Source organism: Drosophila navojoa, chromosome 5 (genome assembly GCF_054131105.1).
Source record: "Drosophila navojoa isolate 15081-1374.11 chromosome 5, UAZ_NAV_1.0, whole genome shotgun sequence".
In the NCBI taxonomy this organism is placed as follows: Eukaryota; Metazoa; Arthropoda; class Insecta; order Diptera; family Drosophilidae; genus Drosophila; species Drosophila navojoa.
Window position 1 is genome coordinate 25212887 of NC_142893.1, and position 13104 is coordinate 25225990.

A 13104-nucleotide genomic window follows, 5' to 3' on the forward strand; every position below is an offset into this window, starting at 1 on the left:
ACTGTACTTTCTGTAAAGTTATGCAGTATGGAAAACCATAACAGAAATGTAATGCATATACAATAATATATGTACATATTATATAAAATGTTACCTTAGCGATGCACAGATAGCCAAGTTATTTCTAACTGTTAGTTACTCAATGTATTACGTTATTTTTACTTGCGGCTAATTCATTTTGCATTGGCCCCCTACGGGATAGCAGGCTTTAAGCTGGGGCTGAACTGGACCTCCTTCAAGTCGATGTCATGACCAATGCACATTTTTCCTTGAACTCGACAAACGGAAACGGAAACCAATGGAAATACTTTCGTTTACCTGCGAGTCATGTATTCTTTGACTGTCTCCTTCTCTCTCACTTTGTCTTTATCTCTCACTTCCTCTCAATCTCCTGTTTGGCGCCCATTTACGAAATGGCAGACGCCGTAAAATGGCTTGACTATTTCTATGGAAATTAGTGGCGCATTCTTTCAGCAATTCAGTTTTCGGCAGTTGCAGCACCGTTGGTACTAGGTGGCACCGCCTGCCTCTTCAGCTGAGCCATTTGAACTCGCCTGTAGTGGCGTCTTTCAGGCAGGCAGAGCCAAGGTATAAGCGCAAAGGTCATGCGACGACCCCCGCCAAATGTCGACCTGTGCTTTAAGTAGGTTAAAAAGCATGTTCAGCCCTGTTTGGCCGTGCTGCACTGCATTGCAACCCTGTGGTCAGCGTGGGGCAGTAAACGGGCAAGGGAGCAAGGGGGCAAGGCGAGTGTGCCGTGTGGCGTGGGGGGTTGCTACCCCTTTGGACTAGGTAACGTGCCAACGAACTGAAAAAATCAATGTTTCTTTTTGTAGTCGCGTAGCAAAACGTGCCTAACAACTGAGAAGCTCGAGCAAAATATATTGCAGCCTTGCACTAGACCCCTTCCTATTACCCCTTGCACTTCTCGAAGAGAGCGAGATAGAAAGAGAGCGAGAGAGAGAAAGAAAGAGAGAGAGAGCCTGAAGAGCACTGGCAAATGCATTTGCCATGCGCTGCTGTTGGTACAGTTTTTCAACTCCAGCTAACGAATTGGCGCCCGGCCAAAACGCAGAGGCACAGCGCCAATGTAGTAAGATACGAAACCCCTTTCTAACCAACCCATTCAGAATTCAAGCCTCATGTTGGCGTTGGACTTAAAGTCAAAGCCAAAGCCAAGGTAGAGAGAGGACGATTGACTCGCCAACGTTGGGGTTGCTATGGTTAGCCTCGCAATGTTTTGGCCCCAGCACATTTTGAGTTAGGGTCGTCAGCCCTATTTATGTAATCGTCTGTAGCCCCCGTGTGTAGGGCGACTTGGATAAATGTGTCAATGGAATGATTTTTGATTTACCTTTGACCAACACCGGGGGCAACAAGTAATAATTCGTAGGTGGTAAATCGAAATGTAGTAAAATTCACAATTAATGGCAAACACAATCCACACGCTATAAAAAACCAGTTGACCGGTAACTTTGGTACAGCCACATTTACGATCCATACGATCCACTTGGGATCCACGTGAATTAGTCTATATAAAAGACGAATGTATTCAGCTCACTTCAAAGTAAAATCAATTTTAAGTTTACAGTTAATTGCTTTCCATTGATGAAAGTACATGCATATGCTTACTACTTGGTGTACATATATGTGTATTCATGACATTCACAGTGAAATGGCAATGAATTCCACTTCCAAACACAAACCACACTTTTACTCACATACATACACATATACAATAATTCGTATGAAATTTTGAATAGCTTCTGTAAGTGCAAAAAATGTATCGTCAAATCTACATATACATTTATACATACATATGTATGTATGACGTTTTTTTGTCATATGTGTATATGATGTGAGATGATGATATAGATGCTCAGTATATTTACACATATGTGTATAGGTATATATATATATATATAGATTTAATATATGTGTGTATTTGTATTTATATTGTAGCTACAGCTCAACTGCAAATCGTACAAGCAAACAAGCCGTTGTTGCTGTTGTCGTTGTTGTTGTTGTTGTTGCTTTTGCCGTCAGACTTTTGTCATGACTTTCAGTCGAATAGATTTCAACTTGCTAATATCGCAGCAGAGCCACGGCAGCGCAGTGGCGACAATGCGACTGAGGAGGGTTGGAAAAACAGCAGAAGATGGGATCTACGAAGACTGCCTGGCCACTAGCATATTCACATATGTGTCTATTTTGCTACGCTGCAGCCTAAGGCGCACACACACACACACACACACACACACACACTCACTCGCACATATAGAAGAAGCCGCTTAAAAATATGCATTGAAGCAAGCACCACAAAACATTACCATGGAAAACGACGACTAGAGTAGAGCACAAAAATAATAATAATAATAAAGAACAGAAAAAAGCAAAAGCAGATAAAAAGTTTCAATTCTTGGCATAGAACAAAAATGCACGCGAAACGGACGAGCAGAAAGCAAAAAAAAGAAGGGAGAACTTACCTATACCACGCTCAAATTGTGTGCGACATGCAATTCACGCACACACTCACACACATACTCTCAGAGCGGAGCAGCAAACAGGGCTGCATAGCCCAAGAGGGGGACCTACGCCGGCAGCGCTGCTTGCAGTGACAGTGGCAATGCCAAAGGCAAACTGCATATTCGAGGCCTACATCAACATTTTTCTGCTTTTGCAACAACTCCCAGAGCGAGTAAGACAGGGAGAGAAGGAGAGAGGGAGAGAGAGAGAGAGACACATAGAGCGAGAGATAAAGACATACTGCGAGAGAGTGAGAGAGCGCGCTCTGTAAATCATGAGAGTGCAGTAAAGACTGAGAGAGCGCCCGCTGCATGTGCGAGCTGTTGCGGTTGTTGTTTGCATTTGTATTGGTGCTTGAGCGCCAGCGCCGCGGCTGGCTGCTGTGCTTGTTGTTTGGCGGCTGGTGGCTGGCTGCTGACGACTGACGGCTGGCGGCGGCGACGTCGACTGCAGTTTCCCAGTTTGTGTTGTGCTCTCGTGGCCATAGCTATGGCTTCTGTTGCTCTTGCTGTCGCTGCCCGTTCCTCCGTCGCTGCCGCCGTCACCGCCGTCGCCGCCTTCGTCCCCATCTCAGTTACCGCGTAGCTTTCGGACGTTTACATGGATTATGTGGGTATGTAGTGCGGCGCAGCGTTGCGCCGAGACCGAGACCGAGAGACGACCAAGCACAATAACACAATGAACTCCAAATGTGGGCAGAGGCCGGGCTCGGCTTTTAATGGTGTGTGGAGTGAATGGAAGAGGGAGTGAGAGGGAGCCATGAGGCATGAGGCATGGAGGTCGCCACCGTCGCTGGCTGCCTTTTGTGTTTTGTTTTTGTACTTTACTTGGCGTCTATATTTCCGTTTATTTTTTTCTCGTCTTTCTCTTCTGCTCCTCTTAGTTTTTCCCATTGCGAGCCTTTGTTTAGTTACTTCATGGCGTTCTTTGGTACTGTTCGAATGCAGAAAGTCTTTTTATAGTGAAAAATGAAATGTGGCGCTTTGATTGTGTTTGTTGTTGCACTGGTTGTAGTTATTGTTGCTTTTATTTTTATATTTTGTATAAGGAATATAATAAGTCATCTGGCTGATGGCTTACGCTTTAAACCAGACCGCACCACCTCTAACCTGAGGTAGTTTCGAACTCAAAATGGCGGCCAATTACTGCTGACGCAGCTTGCCTCACACATAGCTCTCCGCTGCATTAGCGCCACCTGGCGGTAGCCTCAGTTCTATTTAATACGCTCAGATTATACGCAAACGTACTGCGATTAGATTAGATTTGTGGAAAGTGGAAAGCATTGGCTTCTTCTGCCTACAATCCACAAAGTAAAAAACATTTTCTTAGTAAGCATGTGCAGATTTAAGTTCATGTAACTAAAGTATATAGATTCCAACACGTAATCCACATGGAATCCGCACTATAGAATATTGAATACAACGAACAAATTTTTATAGAAATATTAGATTCGTTACATGAATGCAAAATATATGAATGAAATGTCAGAGACCCGCTTATATATTGATGTGGGTAAAACCCTAATACAATCCACATGGCATGCACAGACAATCCATTTTCCAAAGTATTCGTTGTAAATATATCATTACATTCCACAATTATACGATCCACATAGATTCCTCCCTCGTTCATTTTTCAATAAAGCGTTTTCAACAACAAATTGATTTAATATTTTCGACTTAATCCTTTCAAAATGTACTCAAGGCATTCCATACCGTTGGCAAATATTTGAATAGCTAATTAAATGGATCTAAGCTCAAGTTAACCTCTTCAGCTTGCCAAGCTCGAATCAATCCGGTGTTAAATTTGCAACCAAAGATATTCCATTCAAGTCTTTTGTATTATCAGCGTTGAAGTTTAGGTAGTCATGGCTCATATATGGTGATTAAAATAAGTTACTTAGCTGTTGTTGTTGTTGTTGTCGTTGTTGCTGCTGCATAGCGCAAACAAGCCATGAAAATGCCAAACATTGCATGACGCTGTCAGCGATCAAAGAAAAAAAAAAAAAAAAAAACAACGCCTCGGGAACCACACACACGAAGCCCAGTGTGTGTGTGTGTGTGTTGAATGTGTGGTTGGTCAGGTTTTTACTTTTTTCTGTCCTTTTCATCTGCTACTGGGGCCATTGCAGCTGTTGTTGTTGTTGCTACACACTTTTTCTTTGGCCGCAACAGCAATTTACTGCATTTTTCATTTACCAAGCGCGCACACACACACACACACATGCCACACACACACGCACGTTACACGCTGCAGTGAAAATGTTTGCAGCCAAGTTGGCGTCGCCGTCGTCGTCGTCGTTGCTGAAGCAGATGAAGTTTGCATGACGCCGCGTTTCATTTCATATTATTTAGCGTGCAGCTTTTTACTTGTTTCTCTCTTGTTTTTGCTTTTGCTGTGGCAGTGAAATTGAAACGGTGCAGCAACAACTGTGTGTGCGCACAGGGAAAGCGGCCGAGGCGGGAGTACATGGTGTATGCGCAATATATCATTGCAGCAATAGCGGCAGCAGTTGTAGCTCCAGAGGCAGCAGCAGGTGCAGCGTGTGGCATGCAACGAACCAGGGAAGAGGCGAGAATGAGAAGCAATAAGAAAAAAAACTGTGCTATGCCCACAATACACCGCGCTGCACTCATCAAAGCGGGCTGCGTTGGGCGTGGGTGTAGGCGTGGCACAGCTTTTGCACTTGTCGTCCAAGTGTTTTTTAGTGCTCGTGCTTTGGCTTCTAAGTCTAGTGTCTTGCTGCTCTAAGCCGCATGCCGAAGTCGCAGCCGCAACGCCTCTTTGTCGTAGCTTTTTATCTACTTAGGATACGGCTCACCCGCCCATCTAGCCATCTAGCCATCTACCCATCTACCCATCCATCTGGCTGCCCGATTATTACTGTCTTTGCACAGACAACAACTTGCACTTGATATGTTTTTTGCCCTGCGTCTCGTTCTCCGTCGCCTTCTAATGGGCGCCCTGAACGTGACCATTTGTATGAGTGCAGCTGAGCCAGGACTCTTCATAGTCCACAGTCGACAGTCCGCAGTCCGCAGTCCGCAGTTTCCTGTCCGAGCCAATAGTCAATATTCAAATCGATACGAGTCTCTTTGGTCAAGTAACATTAGAGAAGAATAGATTATATCTAATGAAGATCAGGACTAAGATATAGGATATATAATGAATTAGTAGACAGAGTTGACATAGCACCCATACAGGATAATCATACAACACACATAGCTTAATTGAATACAGAGAATATGAATTTCAACTTCCATATCTTCATATGCAGTCTTTCAGAGCTACATATGTGATCCACATGCATCACAGTGATTAAACTCTCGTTTCATGCATTTCATTTAGATTTCCAATGACATCCACTTTGGCGTTATATTCCACACCATATTCCACTTTAGAATATCGGAATATTTTTACTGGCCTTTGATCCCCCATTCTGAATTTTGATGATTGCTCTTACTGGCATTATCTATATCAGTTAATTTTAATAATTATCTTAAATATTTTGCTTGAAACAAGTTTGTAATGAATAAAACTTCGAGAATTGAGCACTACGGTCGACATTGACGATATCCGTACTGAGTTCTCCTATTTCCATTGGCTGTTTCTAAGATATTTTTTTTCTCTCTGCCTGCTTTGCTTACATTTATCTCGTTCTTATGCCGTCGAATTCTTTGCGTGCGATAATTTTTGAGCACACGGTAATTGAATTTTAAATATTTTTTCGAACTTTTGTCCATTGCTATGCTTGGAGACCCACTTCGCAAACACAGATACATCTAGAAAGACAGATACAGATACAGATGCAGCAAGTTCCAGATTATATATTCTTACGTAGATATACAGCTAGGCGCTTGGAAATTGAAGGAACTTGTGGCTGTTGGACGGCTCTCTGGGGAATTTGTTTTTGAATTTATTCTCTCTTGATTTTCCATTTTTCGAATGCAAATTTTTCGAAAAAAAAAATTTATTTATTTGGGTCTAATGTTTTATGTAAGCCAACAACCAATTGATTTCGATTTTAAGAAATTCACGGAAATCGTAAAAAACGGCCAGCTAAAGAATAATCGAATCTGGAATTTGGGTACATTTGCAGGTCGCGATGATCTCTCGCCCTCGAGCAGCCTCAACGGCTACTCGGCAAACGAGGGCTGCGATGCGAAGAAGAGCAAGAAGGGCCCGGCGCCCCGGCTGCAGGAGGAGCTGTGCCTGGTCTGCGGGGATCGAGCGTCCGGCTATCATTACAATGCGCTCACCTGCGAGGGCTGCAAGGGCTTCTTTCGGCGCAGCGTGACGAAGAATGCGCACTACTGCTGCAAGTTTGGACGGGCCTGCGAGATGGACATGTACATGCGGCGCAAGTGCCAGGAGTGCCGCCTAAAGAAGTGCCTGGCCGTGGGCATGCGGCCGGAATGCGTGGTGCCGGAGAACCAGTGCGCGATGAAGCGGCGCGAGAAGAAGGCCCAGAAGGAGAAGGACAAGGTCTCCAGCTCCCCCAGCTCACAGCACAGCGCCGGCGGCCCCACTGGAGCTCTCCACGGTACCCATGACTACGTCAAGAAGGAAATTCTCGACCTCATGACGTGCGAGCCCCCCCAGCATGCCACAATTCCGGTAAGTCCACTCCCATCCCCAGCTGCCGACAATCGCAACTTGACGATGAATATCTTTGCAGCTACTACCTGATGATATTTTGGCCGAGTGTCAAGCGCGCAATATACCTCCATTAACGTTCAATCAATTGGCCGTTATATATAAATTAATTTGGTATCAGGATGGCTATGAGCAGCCATCCGAAGAAGATCTCAAGCGTATTATGGTAAGTCCTCCACAAATCACGGCTCTTGGTGCAACATGAAGAATCCCTAGAGCACTTGATAAGTTGTATTACAAACACTCTTCTATAATTTGCTCTCATCTCCCTTGTTTCTTGTTTCCCACTATGCAGAGTCAACCCGATGAGAATGAGAGTCAGACGGATGTCAGCTTTCGGCACATCACCGAGATAACCATACTCACAGTGCAGTTGATCGTGGAATTTGCGAAAGGATTACCAGCGTTTACAAAGATACCGCAAGAGGATCAGATCACGTTACTCAAGGTGAGTATTGGCGATCAGTAAACGAGAATCGAAATCGAGATATAGATCGATAATTATCGATATTGCTTGCAGGCCTGCTCGTCGGAGGTAATGATGCTGCGAATGGCCCGACGCTACGATCACAGTTCGGACTCGATATTCTTCGCGAACAATCGATCGTATACGCGCGACTCGTACAAGATGGCCGGAATGGCGGACAACATTGAGGATCTGCTGCACTTCTGCAGGCAGATGTTCTCGATGAAGGTGGACAACGTAGAGTACGCGCTACTCACTGCCATTGTGATCTTCTCGGACCGGCCGGGCCTGGAGAAGGCCCAGCTGGTTGAAGCGATACAGAGCTACTACATCGACACACTACGCATTTATATACTCAATCGCCACTGCGGCGACTCCAGGAGTCTCGTCTTCTACGCCAAACTGCTCTCCATACTCACCGAGCTGCGCACGCTGGGCAACCAGAACGCCGAGATGTGTTTCTCGCTCAAGCTCAAGAATCGAAAGCTGCCCAAGTTCCTGGAGGAGATCTGGGACGTGCACGCCATACCGCCCTCAGTTCAATCACATCTCCAGGCCCAGCAGGAGGAGCAGGAGCGACGCGCCGAGCGGATGCGTGGCGCTGTCGGAGGTGCCATCACCGCCGGCCTTGACGCCGACTCCGCCTCCACATCGTCCCAGGCGGCGCTCGCTGCCGCCGCCCAACAACAGCCACTGCATCAACAGCAACAGCACCAGCAGCTCCACACGCTTCCCGTGCACACGTTGCCACTGCCGGTGCCCGGTGGCTCCGTCTCAGCTGTCAGCACCACTAGCGACTATATAGGTGGTGGCGGTGCTATGGGACCCACCACAGCAGCCGCCAGTTCCAGCACTAGCATCACAGCCGCTGTGCCCGCCAGCTCGACGACCGCGCCGGTGGCCAACGGGGGAGGGGCGAACGTCAACATGTATGCCAATACGCAGGCGGCGATGGCTCTGATGGGCGTGCCCCTCAAATCGGAGCACTCGACAACCACTGCATAGCCTCTGCTTGAGGGCATGGGCTTGGACACAGACGTGGGCGTGCCGGTGGGTGGTCCGTTGTTAGGCAGCATTATTGAGTGAGCTGAGGCTTGGCAGCTGTGAGCCTACACATTTACACCCACACCCACACCCACACTCCCACTCACACATCCACATAGACCGAGCTGTACCGTTAGGCACTTTGATAATAGATTCACTTCATTTGTATATAGCTGGTGAAACAGTCAAATTTTACATATGCAAAATAGTTTTTTTTTTTTACTGAGCTGAACAAAATAAAGCGCGTGGATTTAAAACATAAGTGCGTAACGGCACATTTGCTTGATCTAATATATATAAATGTATGAAAAGCTGGAGAAAAACATTTTTGAGGAAGCGTAAAATGCAGTTATTTAGTGTTAAGCCTGCAAATATTAGGTCTAAGGTATTATGAATATATATAACAAAAAACATAGTATACATGGACACACAGACACACCCACACACACACAGACACAGCTAATTCAATAAAACAAATTCTAAACTATAACAGAGAATGCTTAAACTCGTAAGCAAAGGGCATAGAATTAATGCAAAGAATACCTTAACATATATATTTATATACATAAAAATGTATATTTGTTTATATATCAACTATATGTACAACCAAAACATTGTATTGAATTTTCTACTGTCAAACTGTCATGCAAAAATTATAAAAATTAAAACAAAAGAGAATAAAGATTGTTTATATTTTAAAAATATATAAAAACAAATACATACAATTTATAATATTATTACTAAAAAAAAAAATAAAAGAAACATATATAACCTGTAAATGTAATTCAAAAGCACTATATTTAATTTAAACACCTTGAACTATAAAAAAAAGCTAAACCATTAACAGCTAATTTAAGTTACATAATTCACAACACCACAAACCCAAACTTAAAAAAAAAAACATTAAATCTAAAAAAAAAACGCAAACTTGGACTGATTTTATAAATATTTTTTTAATCATATTAAATGAGTAACTGAAACGGAATAAGAAAAAATATTGACAAACTGAAATGAAGAAAAATACATACAAATATATTTTTCCTTATGCCCTCCTTATATTTTTTTTAATTAACCAGAAATTGAGAATTTACAATTTTAAATGCAGTTTATTTTTTATTTTTCTTTGAAAAATAAGAAAAAGATAAAAAAAAATGGCGAAATTGATAAAAGTTTTGTAAACAAGAAAAAAGTGATTGGAGTTTTACTCAAAATTTAAAAGGCATTAACGGTATTAAATATTTAACAACTAACTAACAAATAAATTTAAAAATCAATGCACATTTTTGCTGGCAAACAAGTTTCAATCACAACCACACAAAATTAGATACAAACACACACACACATATACACACCAAAAGACTTCAATATTAATTAAAAATTTAAAAAATTTTATTTAAAATTTATGAATAATTGTAAATTAATCAAAATTTGTAAAAAAAAAAAAAACTATGACATCAAAAGTGCAAGGAATATTTTTGGCAATTTGTTTTTTTATTTGAAAATTTTGTTATGCAATTAAATTTTTATGATTTCCTTTTTCATTTTTTGTTTTTTTTTGTTTTGCTTTTGCTTTAAAAAAAGGAAAACGGGAAAAAATAAATTGTTGGCCTTATTTTAACTTAAATCAAATTTACTTTAATTTTAGTAGCATTTGTAAAGTACGAGAAACACAAACAAAATATGTAAACAAAGAAAAATAAAAATCATTTTCGAATTGTGTTTTAAAGAAGGCAGAAAAATGTTTGAAATGTGCAATTTTTAAATTTTACTATTATTATTATTATTATTATTATTATTATTATCATTATTCTAATTATATACATATACATAGTTTTCATATATATATACACACACACAAACATTTTGAACATATTGGAAAATAATAACGCGAAAGTATAGTAATAGAATACTTGTAAACTGCACTTGGAGAATGAAAACAAAAACAGTGAATAATTTAATTAAATAATATAAATAATACCAATCTATTAGTGGAAGAATGAACCGAAATATAAAAAATACAAAGCAAAACAAAAACTCATTTTTAAGTTTCATTATATAATTATTATAATATAAATTTGATTTAAAACTTAAGTTTTTTATAGATTACCTTACAGGCGCCTATTTTTATTCGCATAATTTGTTGTGTAGTTTTACTCTAATGTAAAAATAACAGAAATCTACAATAATATATATATATATACATACAATTAATTTTTACAATTTTACGTAAATGCGAAAATGGAACATGCAACAACAACAAAACAAAAATATACACACAATATATATGAAAATATGTTGAACAAAAAAATGAAGCATAAGCAAAATTGTGTTTTTATTTAACTTATTCTTTTTTAAATATTTGCTCTTATCGATTTTCTGAACACTTTTTTATCTAATTTAATATTGGAAGGAAGGTATGTACTCGTAAGGATTGAAAATGAAACATTAACAAACTAGAAGATTAATTGTTCATAGCTTACATTTTAGTTTGATAAATATTCGACGAATGTATAGACTCGAAGAGCAGGGTAGAGCAGCGACTCTTTTCGATAAGTTTATGATAATAGGATATCGATAGATAACGTGCAGAAATTGAATGCGATTCGCTAAAATGCGAAGCAAACGGCTGTGAAGTTAGCTTTTCACTGAGTGTGGCTATTCAGAAATTGGAAAAGCAAACTAAGAAACAAATTTTTTGGGAGTATAAAAGCGAATGAACCGAAAGAGGAAAGGGAAAGGAGAGAAGGTAAAAACGGGAGGAAGCAAAGTGAATTACGAAGCAGCTTGGGTCTAAAAGTGGAAATTTATTTATTTATTTATTTTTTTTTTTTTTAAATTGTAGTCCAAGTTTTAGTTTCACAAATTGGAAATCTGGCACAATGAAGACATACATGATTTTTAAATGGGCGAAACTTAAGAGTAGAGCCCAATAAAGCTTAAATTAAAGTGAAAGAAATATAAGACACGCTATAAAATAGCTTTAGATGATAAAATAAATTCTAAAAACTCTTTCAATTAAATAAAGAAACTATAATTTCTAAATGAAAAATAATTATAATAAAAATTAAATAAATATGCTGATGTCATGTCAAATGTATAAGTTAACCTAGTCGTAATCAAATGAAATATTTAATTTAATATAATAATAATAAACTCCCACGCTCTCACTATAAAACATTTCCCTCAACTTTTATAATACTATATATAATATCTGCAAATAAAACAGATTTACCCTAATACTACCTAAGCTTAAGTGGAACTGTAAATAAGTATGTAGGTAACTCTTGCTCTATATAAAATAAGAAAACATTACGAAAAGCAAATACAAATACGAAACATACAAAAGAAAGAAACCTGACAAAATTATAAGGATACACAAAGAACATAAGCTACATATAAAGTAAATAACTTGTTGAGATATCCATTCATATAATAATAATAGAAACAAAAACAAACAAGAAATGAATAAATAATTAGAACAAAAAGTACGTGAACAAATCGTTATGTAGATTTTTGTGAATTCAAGAAAAACGACAAATACAAGTAATTTATTTAATTTTTATGCACTGTTTTCTGTTACGTGTAACTGTAACTTGTTTTGCCCTAAAACTGTAACTAAATATGGTACTTAATCCCTAGAAGATTTATGTACGATCCGTAAAGGTTTAAAGTCGATGAAAAAGAGAAAGAAATCGAGTCCCATATTAAACATTCCGCTAAACCTAACCTTAATAATAAAAAAAAAACAAGAACAAAACAAAAAACAAAAACATTATAAAAAAAAGATAATGAAAAAGCAAAATTGAAAGATGAAAGTTTTGTGTTCAACTTGTAGATATTGATCCTGAATTGAAAACTACCTCAAACGAAACATTCAAATGACAAACACGATTAAAAGGTTTTTCGAGCATTAATAATAAACGTAACTACAAGCGAGACCTTAGCATCAGCGCTAACCACAAATATACATTACAAAATACCAAACCAAATATACATAAAATAATCTTTTTGTTTCGCTGAATTTCTAAAAAAAAAAAAAAAAAAAATAAGGATACAATGGAAAGAAAATTAAACCCATGCTCTCTGTTTAGAAATATGATAAAACAAATGCCTTCTTATAGGTACCTGTTTCTTTTTTGTTTGTTCTTTGCAGCACTCGATCATAACTGTCATAAATGAAAAACACCAAACACTCAGCCTCCATTTATTTAATTTGAAATTAGTTAATGATATTTTAAATCGTTTTCGACTTGAAAAATATGTTTACAAATGCTTACATATGTGATGTATTAAATACTTAATCCAATCAAAAAATGATAAATTTAAAAATGTTTAGTTTCGTTTCTTCACTGCCAACATTTGAAAGGAAGTAAATAAAAAATAATGAGAAATTTAATTAGTTACACAGGTCA

At 39.2% G+C, this 13104-nt stretch overlaps 1 protein-coding gene across 4 annotated transcripts in view; it reads left to right on the forward strand.

The window, feature by feature from the left end:
- Nucleotides 1-12400, forward strand: part of EcR (Ecdysone receptor) — a 97536-nt gene extending 85136 nt beyond the window's left edge. For all 4 annotated transcript variants that reach the window (XM_089261451.1, XM_089261452.1, XM_089261450.1 and 1 more), the window contains 4 exons: nucleotides 6626-7143; nucleotides 7205-7348; nucleotides 7478-7630; nucleotides 7703-12400. In XM_089261451.1, coding sequence (XP_089117577.1) covers nucleotides 6626-7143; nucleotides 7205-7348; nucleotides 7478-7630; nucleotides 7703-8653 — 1766 coding nt within the window. In that variant the 3' untranslated portion in view covers nucleotides 8654-12400. The remainder of the gene's footprint in view (nucleotides 1-6625; nucleotides 7144-7204; nucleotides 7349-7477; nucleotides 7631-7702) is intronic.
- The last annotated feature ends 704 nt before the right edge of the window (nucleotides 12401-13104 follow it).